This window comes from Argiope bruennichi, chromosome 9 (assembly GCF_947563725.1).
Source record: "Argiope bruennichi chromosome 9, qqArgBrue1.1, whole genome shotgun sequence".
NCBI lineage: Eukaryota > Metazoa > Arthropoda > Arachnida > Araneae > Araneidae > Argiope > Argiope bruennichi.
In genome coordinates, this window is record NC_079159.1 from 32,577,252 (window position 1) to 32,597,356 (window position 20,105).

The window sequence follows — 20,105 nt, forward strand, 5'->3', positions numbered from 1 at the left end:
CATTTCTATACTCTCACTGAAAATTTTAAAAACAAATTATGCATTTCTTATTTTAAAAGATTTGTTTGATTGCTGGTAGGTGTTTATTGAAAAAAAATATTTAACCTTCACCTGACCTGATAACTGTCAATTAGTATTAAATATAGAAAAATTAAACTCATTAAATATTTTGGCAGGTTTCTTTTTGCAAATAATATGTGTTCGGAGTTCAAGGAAGTCCATTACGTCTTCAGTGGAAAGTGGTATAGAAATTTGTTCATGTTTTTTCATTATCGCTTATATTAGATCTAAACAGTGTGTGCTCTATAAATTGTATAATTTTGAAAGCATGTGTTCGCAATATCATCGTTCTACTTTCTCGAAAATAATCTGTCCTTTCTAGAAATTCAGTGCTCTACAATATCTGAAACAACGTATAATCGAAGTTTTGTGTCGTTTAAAGTGAGGGAATTTCATTAAAAAAATATTTCGGAGCTCTGTTGAAATGATGTGTATATGAGAAATGTATAAACAGGGCTTTACTGCATTAACAAAAACTACACCCTAATAGCAATTAAAAATGCCCGCTATATTAAGCAAAAAAAAAATCGCGAACAACTTGGGATTTAACAAAGAATATTATTTCAAAAAAATTATATTGTTTTAATATATATATATATATATAATCAACAAATTTTCATTATTAACAATAACATAGAATTTTTTTAAGGCGGATGGATTTTTCGTGATTTTTCATCAATTCACCGACAATCACAAGAGTGAAACAATAATTATGAACTTGTAAAAATTAGAGTTGAAATTATATTAGAAAAACATTAAAACAGTTGATACAATGATTAAAACGAAAGAAATAAAAAGTTTGTAATAAATTAATGAATTCTCCAAAATTCTCTTTAATGCATGCCTGAAATGAAACTTTATCTCACAAACGTAAGAAACATTTTTATCGTAAATTTATATAGTAGATTTTTTATCATAGTTGGATGGATTTTTCGTGATTTTTCCATCAATTCAACGTCGATCAAAAGAGTGGGAAAATAATTATGAACTTACAAAAGTTAGAATTAAAATTAATCATATAAAAATAACATTAAAAAACTTGATACAATGATTAAAATGGCAGAATTAAAAGGTGCGTAATAAATTAATGAATTCTCCAAAATTCTCTTTCATGTCAGAAATGAAACTTTATCTTAAAGACGTAAGAAAATATCCGTATTATAATTTTCCGGAGCGGATTTCCTTATCCAAACGAATTATTTCCGCTAATTAATATTTAATTACACTATATCTTCAGATAAAGACTTGGGGAATGAAGAATAAATTCTCAACAGTTCGCGAATGTTCATAGTATTATAAATTTCGTGACAGCTTCGACAGCCATCTGTTATATTTCTTCAACCCAAAATGAAAGTTTTAGCTGTTCTACTTTGCTTGATGGTGGGAGGTAAGAGATATTATGTTAAATTTTTAATTCATATAATTTGAATATACCACAAATTAAAAAAATTACATTAATTGTATTTGTATATATGATATAATTAACGTTGGCTATTTTTGGACAATACAGTAATCGCACATTTCAATCAAAAATTTTCATTTAAAATAACCTTAAATTTTAACTTATTTTTTTAAGAACAAAATTCTATGATGTTTAAAAAAAAAGTTGAGTCGAAAGTGCAATTCGTGATCATTTTGGAATGTTTTAAAGTATCAACAACGTAGCCAAATCGTAAAAGAACTTTTCTTGTAAATTCGAAAACAGCTATACTCTAAAATTTGGAATGCAATAATAAGAAGTACTTCATCCAAGATTTAAAGAAGCTAGGGATATCATAGGAATCTGGTTGCCAGTTTTGATAATGAAAGGTAGTTAAAATAATTATACTTAGAAAGTCAGTTAAATAATGATTAATTACAGAATAGAGATAAATATTTATATAAGATAAATTCTTATAGCAGATTTTACTTGAAAAGACAGTTAAATAAGGATTTATTTCAAAACAGACATAAATATTTATTTGAGATAAATAATGAGCGATTTTATTTGGAAAGGCAGTTAAATAACGATTTATTACAAAATAGACATAAAAAATAATATGAGATAAGAAATCATATTGCGCGATTTTATTGGAAAGATAGTTAAATAACGATTTATTACAAAATAGACATAAAAAATAATATGAGATAAGAAATCATATTGCGCGATTTTATTGGAAAGATAGTTAAATAACGATTTATTACAAAATAGACATAAAAACTAATATGACATAAGAAATCATATTTTGCAATTTTATTGGAAAGACAGTTAAATAACGATTTATTACAAAATAGACATAAAAATTAATATAAGAAATATTGTGCGATTTTATTGGAAAGACAGTTAAATAACGATTTATTACAAAATAGACATAAAAATTAATATAAGAAATATTGTGCGATTTTATTGGAAAGACAGTTAAATAACGATTTATTACAAAACAGACATAAAATATTATATGAGAAAACGAATTATTATGAGAGCGATTTTACTTGGAAAGAGTTAAATAATGATTTATTACGAAATAGACATAAAAAAAGTATATGAAATAAGAAATTATTATGAGCGATTTTACTTGGAAAGACGGTAATTAACGATAACTTAAATAACGATTTATTACAAAATAGGCATAGAAACTTATATGAGATAACAAAATATAATGAGCGAAATAATTTTCTCACTGCAAAATGTCACGAACTCTTTGTACAAACTCTTTCCGTGTATGCAATTGCAACTCATTTAAAAAAATCTTAGTCCAACAAATACGATACGATACTATACTGTTCTTTCTATGCTTCTCCCCCCCCCAGGAATGACAATCAGCGATTTCCTATCTTTTGATTTTTGCATTTGCTATTTTTCAAACTTCCAAGACTCCAAATATTTATTACACTATATCCTAACGATTCAAAGCTGAAATTTAAACATAATTTTCAAAAATATCTTGGACAGTTGTAAACCTCTGGTTTAAAAATAAGGAAAATTGAAATGAAATCACTTCGACTTAGAGTTCTGAAATCACTGCGTTCGTCTAAAACATCATTTTGTTTCAGCATTTCAGATAATTGTTTCTGAGTACTTTTTTTTTATCTATTGAATTTTATTTTCTGAAGTACGAAGTATAGAGAAAGTGCTGTAAACATCAAAAAGAAATTCGAGCTCCATATTTTTTCGAATCTCCACATTATAGACCTGCCTGAGTCCAAAAAAACAAATTTTTGACATCATATCTGTCTGTTTGACATTTTTGACATCCTATCTGTCTGTTTGGCATTTTTAACAACAAATTTTTGACATCATATCTTTTTTGACATCATATCTATCAAAAACGGCTTGTGCTAGACGTCTGAAATTTGATATAGAAATCACGAAGAAATTTGTAGTTTTCTGTCAACTTTTAAACGAAATCCATTCAAAGAAAGTCTGTCTGTCTGGTTGTTCAAATACAAGTGAGCATGATAATTACAAAATGGAAAAAGCTAACTAAGTAAATAAAATTTAGTACTCAAATCTAGAAAGTAAAATATAGGAACTTATTAAATTTGGAATCAAATCTGTCAAAGGCTTGAAAGTCTGTCGTTCTGCACTTTCGTATCAATGTAAATATGATAATCATTGACGCAAGGATTTAAATCGATAAAATTTTTTACATTATCTTGTGAATAAACTTCTAGTTTCGTATCAAATTTTCGATCGACAAAAAATCGTCCAAAATACATTTTCTCGGAATAAATTCAGTAAAAATACTATATTCATGCAAAAAAAATCTATATTTCGTAACTATCGTTCACCAATGCCATGTAAGGTATTCGCGATCTTACTCAAAGCCCACAATTTTATGCGTAGGAAAGGAAATAAGATCTTTATTGGAAAACATACGAGAAAGTTTCTGGAGACAACTTCCGCTTCTTCTAAATTATATTATTAATGGTTAATTACATTAATAATTATGCTTAATTACATACATGATGGTTAATTACATTAATAATGTTACATTATTAACCGAAAAAAGAATAAGTACTCATGGCGATAAAGATATAAATCATGCATGAAAGAGATCAAGACATTTATGAATTTAAAATGATGATTGATAAATGATGACTGATTTAAAAAGATTTATAATGATTGATGATGATTAACGATGACTGATAATGATTGATAAATGATAAATGGTTTAAAATGATGATTGATAATGATTGATAAATGATAAATGGTTTAAAATGATGATTGATAATGATTGATAAATAACTGGTTTAAAATGATGAGTGATAATAATTAATAAATAACTGGTTTAAAATGATGATTGATAAATGATGACAGATTTAAAATGATAGATAAATGATGACAGATTTAAAATGATGATAGATAAATGATAATTGGTTTTGAATGATGATTTATTGATGACTGATAAATAATGGCTGATTTAAAATGATGATTGATAAATGATGGCTGATTTAAAATGATGATTGATAAATGATGGCTGATTTAAAATGATGATTGATAAATGATGGCTGATTTAAAATGATGATTGATAAATGATGGCTGATTTAAAATGATGATTGATAAATGATGACTGATTTAAAATGCTAAATAAAAATAAGATACATCAGTAAAATTGTTTCATGAAAAGGAGTGGAGATAAAATGCATGAGCCTTGCTTATACCTTTCTTTATAATAAAATCATACAAATTTTGAAATAAATAAACATGCTTGCTAAGCCTTGATATTTAACCGATCAAAGTTATGGGTAATAAAAATGTTATACCTTATTTCCAACAATAAGAACCTATATTTGTTATTTTTCAACTCTTTTCTATTTTTAGAAAGAAAAGACATTAGGAAGTATCTCATTGTTCGCTTATTACTTAATTTCTTCTTAAACTTTACTTTTTTAAGGCTATAATTTAAAAATAATTTACTTATCATTTTAATTTTAAAATAAAACACATTACCTTTGCAAGAGATGAAAAATAAAAGGAGGAAAGAGCAAAGATAAAGAAAACAATTTTGTGAACATTCATAGAGTTATAAAACAGTGCCATCATTATAACCTAATAAAACACAAAATCAGAAAAAACACAAAATTAGTTTTTCAGAGTGTATTTTTTATTATATATATATATATATATATATATATATATATATATATATATATATATATATATATATATATATATACTTGTTCTTATGCTTCATATTTGTACTACATTCATGAATTCTCACTCTGTTAAGTTATAAATTTTATACGCTAAATGAAAATATTTTATGTTAGCTGTCTTTTCATAAAAATACGTGCTTCTTTTCACAGGTTCCTTTGCATTTGTCGGAGAGCGATGTGATTATTCCAGTTGCAAGGAATCGAACCCTTTCCAAGCGCTAGAAAATGTCCGATTCATGCCAAATGCTCAGGAACTCCGAGAGATATGCCCGTAAGTCATTTATAACAATTCTTAAAGCGTGAAATTAAATTTAATTAAATGTTCTGCAATCTTTTTGTAGTAATTTGTTTATGAACTGTATGGGTTAGAAAATAACCATTTGAAATGTTATATTCATTTGCATATGGTAAAAGCGAGGAGCAATAACACATCAAATTAAGGGTGTACCAAAATTAATTCAAGATTTAAATTTGCCTACATTCGAGTAGTAAAGTGTTTACTACCCTATTAAAAATCATTTTCTTACTGATAGATTATAGTTAGTAAAAGTGGAGCGTTACACGATAGAACAACGTGTCAATACAAGATTTGAATTAAAATATACTTTTTTTCTTTGAATTGTCGTATTTTTATTGAATCGTAAAGTACACAGGATAAGGCTATGTATAGAATAAAACATAGGGCAAATGACCAAGACGGCTTTACTTGCACATAACAGTCTTTTGTCGAAATTTCTCATGACTAGTTTGCTTAAATGTGGTTGAATTTCGTTGATACAGCATTGAATTTCCTCCTTCAATGCACGCGTGCTTGTGGGCTTAGACATTTGACTTCAAATAACCGCATAAAAAGAAATCCAATAGTGTTAAATCACACGATCTAGGGGAACAATTTTCAAATCTTTGAATTGTGGCCGCCAGACTTTCATTATTTTCGAAATATTGCTCAAAAATAAAAACAAGTTTTTATATCGTTTAATATCCCATTTTTACTAACCTTAAACTATCGACTGTCAAAGGATGTTTTTTAACCCATTAAACGCCAAAACTCAAAATCGTTATTTGTTTTCGATGCAAACAATACAAGTTATTATTTTGACCACTTATAATAGTAATTTAATGAAGGAAATTGCTCTTAACTTTAAAAATATAGGGTGTCGCGTTGGCGCAACGTCAGCGGAAAAGAAGTACGAATGTTGATCGTTATCACCGAGAACTACACCGCATTTTCTTCACGTTTTAAAAACTAGAAATTTTTGTGAGCTTATTAAAGGTGTAAAATAGTCAAAACAATTCTTTGAAAATTTTAATTTATTAAAAACTAACAAATAAATGTAGTTGACAAGCTTATTATGTAAGAATAAGGTGATATAAATTTTAAGTAGGATATGCTTCACCACAATTGTGGTGTAAAGCAACTTCACAAACATTGCAGCGATAAATAGTTTGGCTGTGGCAATACTTGCAACGTAGTCTTCTACTGTCTGTAGACTTAACAATAAAATGTCCTTCGGATATTGGTTTTGTAAGGCTGAATTTGCTCAGACGTCCTGTAGCTGATCTTTTCTTATTTATCTCACTATCCAAGGGCGTCTGTAACAGATGAAGCACAACCTCTCGTCTAAAATCCAACAGTGACTTTTTACTTCCTCCTTCAGAAAATCTTGATATTCTCCAAGCATTTGTTATTACAACATCGACGAAATTTGAAAATATCGGCCACCACCATCTTTTGCCACGGACCCTAATTCTGTAATTGGAAACAAAATTGTCACACAAATCTACACCACCTATTTTCTGATTATATTGCTCAATGCAGTGAGATTGGGCTACTAATATTTTCTTCTGATTTTCAGAGTATTGAGAAACATTTTTTAGTGGTTCAATTTTTCCAAACGTTGACCCTATTGTCCCAATAGAGTTGTCATTCCAACGAACAACAAGTATCTTTTTGTTTTCTTCATATTGAAAAAAAAAAAGATTGAAAATATCTGCACTAGTTTTATTTTCTATGATTTGTTTGATACGATCAATCGAAGCTTTTTCTTCATTTTTTGGTTGAGGCTTATCAATTGGTTCCTTTCTTGTCCATCGCAATTCTTCCTTTTTTGCGTTTTTGCTTTTGTTTTTTTAGAAGAACTTTTGGGAGGATCTAACTTCTTCTTTACATGAGTTTCAACTTCCCCTGCAGTATCTCTAAGTAAAACTTCATCATCGTTATTTAAAATATTTTCATTGCCTTCTTCATCACTAGCATCTACTGTTTCTGGAAGTACGACAACAATATCGGTCTCATCTGCATCTTCGTCATCGGTATTTTGTTCGAAATTTTTTTTTCCAAAGCTTCTTCTAACGTAAATATCTTGTTCTACGCATTTTAAACCACAGAAGATAAAAAAGTTGCTACCAATAAGATGCACAGTATTGAAATGAAATCTTTCAAGGAGGATAACAGTCTATCCCCTTTCCGCTGACGTTGCTTGAACGTAACACTTTCCCCTCCTCCCCCATAGAAACACTTGCTTTGGGGAATGTACTGACAAAGAGTGACCTTGGCTAATGTATTTCACAACCAAATCCCAATTTATTTATTTTTTGTTTGTTTTTTTTTCTAAGAAAAAATGAGTTTGGAAATTTGAACCAAAAAAATGCTTAAAGTAAAACATCGATTATTAGGTGTGAAATAATTTATTTAAGTCAATGTTTTCACTGATTTGTTAGCAGTGCTATTCTTTAACATTAAACTGTAATTTATTCAAAAATTTGTTTAGTCGTTATTTTTTTATATGTATTTATATTGACCGTTGCGTCAACGCAATACCAACAGTTAATGGGTTAATAAGGTTCCTACACTTTACTGCACAAATGGTGGAAAATTCAAATCTTGCGCTGATTTTGGAACACCCTTTAAAATGGTATGATAGTGATTTTAATTCCAAATCTAAGCTCATGAGTCCATATACTTTAGCATATAAAAGCATTACATTCGGAACGATGTTAGTGAGACATAATGCTGAAATTACACTTGATGGCATAGCCTCTAGGAGGAAACATGTGGTACATGCAGAACATGGTGTGCGTTGCATTGGAATTGTGTTTTTAGCATGAAGTTTCTTTACTCATTCTCAGTTCATATGGTTAGGTAAATTCCTTTCGGATAATCTTAATGGGTAACTTTCTTCTCCCATACTCAGCGTATCAGATGATTTAAAAAAAAACTATCCCAATATACGAGACCGTAACTATCGTATCGTTCACAGGAACATAATAGAGTTTTAGTTCAAGATATTTTAAGGTATGCGTTCAAGAATCGTATGAAAAACAACAGTTAAAATCTAGAAGTAACGGTTACAATTACAAAATTTCAAAATTTTCAAAGGGCAAAACTAATTTTTTCATTGGAATGTATTCTCCATAGCATGAAAAAAAAACAACAACGTTAAAACAGTAGCTGTAGCAAGAAAACCACTAGCTTTAGATAAACTAAGAAGAAAAGAGAAAACAAATGTGGTGTGTCTACCATAGACGTGAAGGTCAACAGACTCTTTTTAACATGGCACGTACTTTGGTTTTAGGCATTATCTATCGGCATGCAAATTCTCACCGTGGTTGAAGTAAGTCAGACATAAAGTTTGTGAAATAAAATGTTTGTTTTCGATTGCTTCTCTGCTGTTATTGGTTGTTTTCTCTTTTCTTCTTAGTCTGTCTACCGCTGGTGGCTAGTACCCTTCCAAGGCTATTTATTGCTTTCTTGCTATGGGGAACACATTCCAATAAAAAACAGAGTTGCCATTTGAAAATTTTCAAATTTTGTCTCTGTAATTAAGTGTTAGTTAATTTGTTGTTTTTCATATGTTTCTGGGGCACATAACCTCAACATACCTTGAACAAAAATTTTATTCCATTCCTGTTCATACATATTACTGTCTCATATATTGGAATAGCTTTTTTTATAATCACCCGATATAAATCCACACATATCTGTTATGAATTGGGGGAGGGGCCTTTTCTTTCTTGGATACTCAAAGTATAAGCATGCACATATGCCCAACTAAGAAGCTGAGCCATTCTTGGTTTCATTATCAGAGAAAATCGGAATCCAATAAGGGCATTTCCTAGTGTATCAAGATGGGATGTAACATCACATGGAAGTTTTTTTAACCCTCTCTAGGGCCGTGGGAAGTATGCTTCCCACCAAATTTATCAATCTTTGTATGAATTTATGTAGGTTGGCATCAGTTCTGACAAATTTTTTTAGAAAGACAAACTTAGATGCTTCAGTTCTTTATTGTTTCACAAAATGATGTGTCTTGATCTGTTACTTAATTATTAATTAACCAAATTGATTAATTAATCAAATTAAATTTATATAATAAGTTAAATGAATCCCTTTCCTAATTCTAATTTCAAGCCTAAAAATATTTTGACATAATATGACTAGAAAAAATGGCCCTTTAAAGGGTTAAATTAGTTTCCTCCAAGGAATGAAAATTTTACAGAGACTTAAGCTAAATCTGAGTATCAACCATGTTAGCAGAAGATATTGTAAAATATTTAAACGATGCTGCTCCATATTCTGAATGCGGTTCAATATCATTAAGATATAACAATGTTGTTGAGCATTTTGCACTAATAGGAAAAGCAACTTAGGTATTTTCTACCGAGCGGTTATGGAGACACACCCATTCCAGATGGATCTTGCGCAGGATTGAAATTTTATAAAAAGAACAAAAATAGCCATTCTAAATTCTGTCATGAAAAGGAACTAATTAAATAAACTGATGTCTACTACCGCTTACAATCCTGATCTCTAAATAAGACCATTATCAATTCAATAAATAAAAAGATATCCTCTTTCGATTGCACAAGTCCATTTGATTGGTATATCGTATTTAACTGTGCAAGAACTCTATTTTTCTAAGCTCTTGTACAGTTAAACACGATAATGCTATCATATGCTATGAATTCAAATGTAAAGACCGACGAAAACATTTCGAGTAAGTATAAAATGAATACTGTTTAGTACATTACTTGTAGTATCACATATTCGGATGACAACAAAAGATTCCATTAAGTTTAGAAGTTGAAGTGAGTCCCGTGATCTAGGCGTTCCGGGTTCGAGTCCTGGTTCGGGCATGGTTGTTCTCTTTCTTGTGTTCTCTCTGTGAGGTGCGTGAATGAGCCCCTCCTGTAAAAAGGGGTTGTGCAACCGAGTGTGTGTGTGCTATCTTTATTTGAGCTAGAAGTCAGACTTCTGTCCTCAAGGGTCTTTACCCTCAGAAGCTACTGCGCAAAAATTTGGCTTAAATAGTCACACGACAAAAAAATTTGAAGTGAGTTAAACACGCCTAGGGTTAGTTTATATCTCGTTGTTTTAACATACTGTTCATTGTGTGAATCACATATGATTCACACGTATGATTGTGAATCGGATGTGATTCACACGTATGATTGTGAATCGGATGTGATTCACACATATGATTGTGAATCACATATGATACTATCTAATTAAATTACATCTAATTAATTCTGTACTACAATTAAGAGGTAACAAAAATTTGAGCATCTTATTAGATAGTTGATAAGCATCTTTTCACAAGAATGAATTATGGCTTTGAACGGGTTAAGATTTCCCATCCTCATAATAAAATGCATTCAAATATGAAAAGAACGTTAAAGACTTTTCGGATCAAATACACTTAAGGAAAAGTTTTTAAGAAACTTTACTTAAGAAATAAGCAAATTTAAATATTTGTCTAGTTTAAAGACGCCCTTTAATGATATGACCCTATCTTTTCAGGAAGATGTTGGAATTTTTAGATTGCAACATAAATGTTATTGAAAGTTGCGTTGGTAAATCCCTCACTGAACTCGTATCATCTAGCAACAAGACTGTTGCAAAAGGTGCAGACACCCTTTTGTCAATTGGTACTCTTGTCCGTGATCTCTGCAATCCACATTCTACTTTTCACAAGGGTAAACTTTATTATTTTATGTAATACTTAATCATTATGCAACCTTAAATTATTATTTTATGTAATATTTAATCATTATGCAACCTTAAGTTATTATTTTATGTAATATTTAATCATTATGCAACCTTAAGTTATTATTTTATGTAATATTTAATCATTATGCAACCTTAAATTATTCTTAATCAAATTTGCTCTGTTAACAAATAAAAAAATGCAAAATTTACAATAATTTCTAATGAGTTATTACTTTCAGAAAGTGTGTAGTAAAATTAATCGATTTAGTCTTTTATTGGAAATTTAAATATAGTGATATAATGCATGAAATTTTGCAATTTTCACAATATTATAGTTGCATTTTACTTTCTAGTATATAATATAAATATATATATATATTTATTTGAATATAATATACAACGAAAAATATTTTTGTCATAAATGTGAGAGTTGAAACAAAAATTCCCAAATTGCTAGGTATTCATAGAAATATTTTATATCAATTGTAGTTCCTAAATAGTTACGATAATAATGAGTATTCTAAGTATAGAGAGAAATACAATTGCAAATTAAATTCAATTCAAAACAATTGTACTGACCGAGTAATAAAATTTTGAATTCGTTAGTATATGCCAATCAATGTCCGTCTTGGGGAATTGCCCACGAGATAACCAATGAAATGATTTAAAATTAAGATATTCAAAGATCAATTTTAGTCACATAATATTAGAACTTTTTCTCATAAAAACGTTGATGTGTTTCTTTTAAATTTTAGAAAAAAATAAAATATTAAATTTCTTAACCTATTTTGATTACATTTGCCGAGATTTTTTATGTCATTTAAAAAAAATTTCAGCTTTAAAAAAAAAAGGTCTCATTCTAATGGTTTAGAATGTACCCATTAGATTACAAAGGATAACTTGCAAAAAGCTCATTTTATATTCCTTATCTTTATTAGATTATTTATTTATAATTTTATGTATCTTATTAAAACATGTAATCTAAATCACGATTAAAGAACTGGATATAAATCATAAATAGAGAAATTTGAACTGAAACATTCAAATATAACTGTTGATTTATCAGTCATTTCGCAATTTGGTATTTGTGTATTATCATAAGTAAGCCCCAAACTCTGTATAAATCGCCAAATTGATAGATATAACACTGCCAATTACCAAACTTCGCCAATTGCTTGAGCATCAGAATTGCAATGGTTTCCTAGCATCTTAATTTTAGTACTAAATTTTAAAACTTTAAATCCTTGAAATTCTTAAACTTAGAGCCACTGGTAAGAAGCACTGAACAAAATTTTAAAACTTAAAATTATTTTATTTGAATTGCTTCCATTTTCTAAATGTATAATTTTTAATCTGTCATTTTTTACAGCGCAAGATTTAATCTATTATTTATTACAGAGCATCTGTTAATATCATCTATAACAGAAGTACATTTTTTCAGAGAATTAAAAAAAAATTAAATATATTTTTCAATAAATTTTAACGAATTTTGGTTTTTTTAGAATAAATTAGGATTAAAATTAACAACATTTATATTAAAAGCTCGTTTCTGGATTGAAGAGATCAACTTTTTTTTAATTTTATACTTTACTCCTAGAATTGTTTAGATTAAAAAATAAAGTGCATGTTTTAATATCATCTATAAGAAAAGTAAATTTTTTCAGAGAATTAAAGAAATTAAATATATTTTTCAATAAATTTTAACGCATTTTGATTTTTTTAGAATAAATTAGAATTAAAATTAACAACATTTATATTAAAAGTTTGGATTTAGGAGATGAACAACTTCTTTATAATTTTATGCTCTACTTTTAGAACTGATTACAATAAACAAGGGACGATTTTAAATGTGATATCGAATGCTTATTATTCTTATTTAAAGGAATTTAAGTTTTTGGTAAGATAATATATAATATAGTATAAAGCATATATTGTAATATTTCAAGTTAATAATAAAGTATTAACTACATTTATTGAATGTTAATACTTTGCTTTGTGCTTTTTGTATTTTCTTTTAGATTATGTTTCAAAAATCGAATGCTTCAGAGGTTTTGTGATCGTTGGATCTAGGCTCTGTGAGTTGGAGTCGAAAGAAACTCTGGAAGATTTCTATGCAAAATCGAAAATCGAAAAGGGTGGATTGGATGATGCTCTGAATACTGAAATAAAATGCTTGTAAGAATGCAATCCCTTTTGATATATTTTGTGTATTTGTTCATACATTTTAACTGTAGGACCATTCCGTTATGTCAGTAATTTAAATCAGTAATGGAAACACTTTCTGAATTGTGATAAAAGCTTCGATAATTTTCTTAATCGTGTTTAATACTTCATTTGAGTATTTTTATCTGTGTTAGTCCATATGATTACAGGTCTATTGACTCTACAATTTAACTTAATAATACCACGTTTGGCCGTAATTTATTTTGAGGAATTGAAATGTAAATTTCGAAGCGGCCTCTAAAAATAATTAATCAGAATTTTAATTAAAAACCTGATTCTTTCACTACGGAAATACCACAAAAGTACGGAGACATTCCGATTTGCTTGTATATCGTCGTCAAATTCCTTTCCCCTTTCGTTAAATGTTATTGATTGAATACCGGAAGCGAGTGATTTGTTCCTTAAAGACGCTTGCCCAGATGAGTTTAGAGGATAAAAAGGTTTTCAAACATTTAAAGGATGTCTAAGCCTATATTGTATCAGCTTTGTTGATAACTATTAAAACATTTTTTGTATACCAGATAATTTGTAAGCCAGATATTCCAGTATTCTAAGGGATCTGAATTAAAAGATATATTGGTAAGGGTGGCTGAATTAAATTAATTGGCTGAATTAAAAGATATATTGGAGGGTTTTTCTTGAAACCCTCCTACAATATTATTGCATAAAACAGGTTTTAACACGCCATTTTTAAATTCATAAAATTGTATTTTTATTTATATCAATTAATTACTGGCAAGTTTTCCCCGATTTTTCTAGATTTTTAAAAAATATTTTTAGCGTAATTTTCAACGAAAATTTCCATTTTGCAATATAATTCAGACCGTATTTTCATCGTTATATCAAACATTTAATCATGTGATTTTTGAAAAAAGGATTATGTTTATTATCGGTTTAGTTTGCATGAAAAAAGAAACAAATAGTGCCACGCTACTACAAAAAAAAACATGAAATTAGAAGATAAATTACCCATATATTTATAAGGACTCTATGATGTTATGATACACGACTCCTCCAAAATAATTGATTAACATAATAGCAAAATAGATGAGAGGTTATTAAAATAATACGGATGTAACATCTATCAAAATTTGATGTTTAAAACACTTTATGAGAGAATCATGAACAGAAAGTTATAAATAATAGATTTTATTGATATTAAATGCTTTAAATATTCTCTGCGAACCAATTGCTCACCGAAGACGGCTTGTAATAATATAACTCATAATTTCCAACTTGTAAGCAAATGTTTGTCGACCATATGTAGATAATTATAAGTATTTGCGAAAATATCTACATGTTTGTTGGCACATTAATTAGAAGTATTTGTTAAAATATCTACATTTTTGTTGACAACATGCGGATAGTTAGAAGTGTTTACGAAATTAACTACGTTTGTCAAAAACATGTAGATAATTAGAAGTATTTACGAAATTAACTGCATGTTTGTCCACAACTTGTAGATAATTAGAAGTATTTACGAAATTAACTGCATGTTTGTCCACAACTTGTAGATAATTAGAAGTATTTACGAAATTAGCTGAATGTTTGTCCACAACATGTAGATAATTAGAAGTATTTACGAAATTAGCTGCATGTTTGTCCACAACATGTAGATAATTAGAAGTATTTACGAAATTAGCTGCATGTTTGTCCACAAAATGTAGATAATTAGAAGTATTTACGAAATTAGCTGCATGTTTGTCGACAACATGTAGATAATTAGAAGTGTTTACGAAATTATCTACATGGTTGTCGACAACATGTGGATAAATAGAATTATTTATGAAATTATCTAATGATGAATTGTTTCTTTTCCAGAGAAGCGGCATATGAAGTGACATGTTTTTCACTTCGCTTGGGTGAATCCTGTGGTGAAACTGCCCGAAGAGCTTTTGTAAATGTTGCGAGACGTATGGATGTTGTTATGGATATCCAATGCAAAGATGTCTCTAGCAGCAATTTGAAGAATAAATTCTATGATTATATGGAAGTTGATGATGAGCAGATGAGTAAAATCAAGGAAACATTTGATTTGTTCAGGAGGTGATTCTTCGGATTGCCATGAAATGTCGTCAAAAGAAAAAAACATTGGAATGAATTGTCGTAATCCTTTAAAAAAATTATGTTTCTATAATAAATCAATAAAATGTATGTGAACATCTTAAAATATTTTGCTACAACAAATAAAAATAATAAAATGGGATTGCAATAAATAATATGCTTACTATCTGTTTATTTACTAAAAAAAAATCACTTCTAAAATTGATTGAGCAGTCGAATTATCTATAGAAAGAATCTTTTTGAAATGCATATAATTTATCTAAGCATTTAAAAGCATGGTGTTAATTTAAACAAGTACATAAAACAGTTACCCACTGCAATCATCGCATAAATACAATTGGATCATTGGTAATGGAACAGACGCAGGTGAAAGATTTGATCTTCAAGAAATCGTAGATTTACCATTTCTTTGTATGGAAATGTTATAAATTCTGAAAATACCTAAAATTTATATAAAATCATACAATTTTTTTAATATAGTTACAAATAACAATGCTCACTTCTTTCTTGATTGCCTTGCGAACATAGTTCTTAACATTTCATTATTTTCATACCCAATCATAATCTTTTCTTTCTCAAAAAATTTCAGAAAAGCATTTACAAGAAATTAGAAAATAGAAATCATAACTTCACTAAGTAATACGGAATATGTTGGCATTTGTCAAATTTTCAAAATCAGAAATCTTTCTTAAACATAAAATCAACATTTTTTTTTGGTTTTTATGCACTTTTATTTAACTTGGTTTACTTCATGCTTGCACAGGTGAAATGTTTGAAGACGAATCTTATCCTAAATTACTGATGGGACATTATGAAATGCTGTATTCTTGATAAAGATGCATTATTTTAATACTTTTGGAACAAAATTAGCAATTAATTTATTAAATTTAATTAAATTATGATTCCCTACTAGTGGCGCCATCGCCTCGGTAAATTTGAGAAAAATTATTTCAAGATTTAATAATTATGGTAATGAAGAATGAATTAATTTTCAAAATTAAAAAATAATCAATATTTAAAATATAGCTTAATTTCTCTAAATATATATTAATAAAAGTGTATTTTGAAAAATTTTTTAATAAATTTAATTTTGAATTTATTTTCTGATTTCATTAGTTCATCTGGAGATTGGAATCACTTGAACACCTCCTATGTCCATACTTTTCATCCAACCTGAAAGTTACTAATAAATGACAAGTTTCAGATTACTTAGTTTCAATACCGTGGCGCCATCTCTTGTGCACTTCTGTAAACTATACGAATATAATTTTTTTTCCCCTCTCGAAATTCACTTCATTGGTATTTGTCCTTCAGGCGTGTGGGCTTTGCGCAGTAATGCTTAGTCAGCTCAGAAATTAACGATACAATATATATATATATATATATATATATATATATATATATATATATATATATATATATATATATATATATATATATATATATATATGTTTCGAGGGTTTATAATTTTAAAAAAAAATTCAGCCATAAATAGCCTTAAAGTTTTAATTTGATATTCATGTATGAAGTTTGCTGTATTTCAAGCAGATTAAATAACCAATATATGAAATAAATTGCTTGCAGTTTTGTTAATAGAAAATCAAGAACTTATCTGTTGAAGTGATAATTCAACAGATAATGCACAAAAGAAAGTCTGCAATATTTATTTCTTTACAAGTAATAATTAACAATAATAAATCTATCATAAAAATTTAATCTGAATATTGTTTTAAGAAAATTATTATTGCAGCTCTTTTTACAAAGAAGAATTACTACCAAAAGCAAATGAATATTCAATAAAGCAGCTGAGTTATCTGCTAAGGAAAAAGAATCGAAACCAAAACTCACAAGCATCTAAAAGAAGCAGAGAAACAAAAGAAAAAAGACAAACTTAGACTGTAATTTAAAAGATAAAGTGATATGGGCTCCAAACCGGATCTGCTCTGGTTGCAGCTCGGCATCTCTAACTTCAAAGGGAGTCAAAAAAGTGTCACAATTCTCTTTAAATCAATTGATCAGCTGTGTCTGCAGTGGGCTTTCATGGACAGCATGACAAAACGTACCGACCTGTGTTTCCCTTATTGTTTGATTCTTGGTCTGATTTGTATGTTTGGATTGCTTTTTATCATTTGCATTGATCTCGAACTTTCAGACTGGACAAGAAAACAATGAGCAGTTCACTCTCATGGTGAAAAAGTTGGAAAATTTGATTTTTAAAAAGCTAAAAAGGTGACATTAAAAAAAAGTTTAGAATGTTATGCAATGCTGTGACCCTAATGAACGAGCCTCCGTTGGATGGGACACCTCCCAATTTATGCAAGTTTATTTTATAAATAGTCAATACTAAAAAAAATGAATTAAAGGTGATTTCTTTCTATAACTTTGAACATTTAATTATGTTTTATCATTATATGAATCACACAATGACACACTCAATATTTTCTTCCGTTTTTAATATCTCACAGTGAAGTATTTCCAGAAATTTCTATCTAAAGTTTCTCTATTGTTGTCCTTTTAAGCAAATGACGTTCCCATGGTATGATTTGGCTTGATATGGTTTTATAAAGCAAGAGCCAATTTTACCACACTGCGCCAAATATCCATTACCTTTTAGATCATCATAAGATTTCTTTTAATGTAAATGTTAAAGCTAGATCATTTTAAAAAAGTTGAGTTTCACTTAGAAAAGAAAAACATTGACTTTAAGATTGGCTCCAAGGATGTGAACTAAATCAGTGATGTGTAACAAAGTGAACTTCTCTTTGACTAACAAAGTTTCTTTGCATATACAGTACACTCCCGATTATCCGCGGAATTGGGTGGCGCGGCCGCCGCGGATAACAAAAATCGCGGATAATCCGAAAAAAGATAAAAACGGGTATAGCAAAAAAGAAAACAGTCATTCCAACTTTGAAAAATCGTTTTATGTACAATAAAACGTAAAATAAACAGCAAGAAATGTTTCACGAACACTTAATTTTTTAGTATATCACTCAAAACTAACCTAAAATGCATTTTGTTAATGAAAACAGAAAAGGGCTTTGTATTTACGAGAGGCGTCAAGGATGCACAGAAAAATTAATACATATGTACTGTTTTAATACTGTAATGTATTATGTAATTACAAAAGAAAACTGTAAAACTGCACCTTTTTGAAAAAATCAGTCAAAAAAAAAAAAAAACTTTATGCGGCAGGCGCGGATAATCCGCACCGCGGATAATACGCCCGCGGATAATCGGGAGTCTACTGTACATAAAATATGCTTAAAGCATAAATTGCAATTGTTGCATATAATAGCAGCATCAGAGCATTAAAGGTGGTGGTTTGTTAAAAATATTCTCATAAAAAATTACGTCATGTTTCCTAATAGCGAGGTTTTCAAAACTTTTGATTGAATGCAAGATTTTTGTAAGTTTGTTTGTTTCTCTGTCCAAGGTTCTTTCCCATATTCAAATAATAACTAACAATTAAATTAAATTAACAATTTAACAATTTGCAAGTTTTCCATGGGAATGTCCCTCGCTTACACTTGAGGAAAATAAATAAAAGTTATAACTCGAAAGAGGGGGGTAGAAAGAAAAATAGTCACCAGGTTCCCTCGGGGTCGTGAATCCCGCCACACTTAGTTGTGCCCCTGAAGAGCCCCCTGATATAAACCTGTTCAATTACCTAGATAAAAACTTCTAGAAATATTAGAAATTCTGTACTGTATCATTTCAGTTCTAAGATTTAGTGGCTGAATTCCAATAACTTTAACACTAGAACTATTTATGTTAAATAAATAATTAGTTTTACGACACCCGTCAGATTGACGGGCTTTTGGTTTAGTTTATGCTAATAAAAGAATATAATTTAATAAAAACAACATTTAATGTAATAATTTATTAATTATTAATAAAGGAAAACCATTTGTATTTGCATTTATTGGATATCCAGTTAGAGCTTTTAGTTCTAAACTGAATTATAATCGGAATAAAATAGATCCTATTATAACGGCAGCTGAAAACTTTAGATCAATCAATATAATTTCATATGAAAAATGCAATTCAAATTTTCCCAAGAAATGTCTAAAAGCGATGTAGGAATGAGAGCAAATACATATTATATCAATCATTGCATAGATAATCCATAAAATATTATAAACTTTGAAATTGCTAAAGCCGTCATTTTGACGCGTCATGGTATATATAGGTAGAGTTCATAATGAATATGAAAGTTAAAGTGGCTTTTAGGAATATGTGGCTAAATAGGAATATGTAATTGTTCTTATATGTCATTAAAAGTCGTCATAAAGTTCTAGAACAATACATAAATTATATCAAAATTTTTAAGTATTAAATCTGAAAACCGTCAAAATGACCGTCTTAATAGTTCTAGTGTTAAGATTCTTCATTTTCAATAATAATACATTCTCCATTCTAATTGTACTACTTCGTGTTTATTAATAGTATATAACTTGCACGAACTTACAAAAAGCACATTTTAAATTATGAAAGCGATACACGAATACGCAAGTGGAATGCGTTATATCCAATCTATCTCGAAATGAATGAAAAATAAAATATCAGGCTTGTCAATTACTCTTGACAATAATAGTGATATTGAAAGAGATTACAGTAATTTCAATTC

The 20,105-nt window shown here is 28.8% G+C and overlaps 1 protein-coding gene across 1 annotated transcript; it reads left to right on the plus strand.

Annotated features, from left to right (window-relative positions):
- The first annotated feature begins 1,305 nt into the window (after nt 1-1,305).
- LOC129984154 (uncharacterized) lies at nt 1,306-15,630 on the plus strand. The gene is made up of 5 exons (XM_056093955.1): nt 1,306-1,447; nt 5,350-5,470; nt 11,000-11,175; nt 13,207-13,363; nt 15,233-15,630. The coding sequence occupies exons 1-5, from the start codon at nt 1,408-1,410 to the stop codon at nt 15,459-15,461; spliced, it is 723 nt and encodes a 240-aa protein (XP_055949930.1). The 5' UTR covers nt 1,306-1,407; the 3' UTR covers nt 15,462-15,630.
- The last annotated feature ends 4,475 nt before the right edge of the window (nt 15,631-20,105 follow it).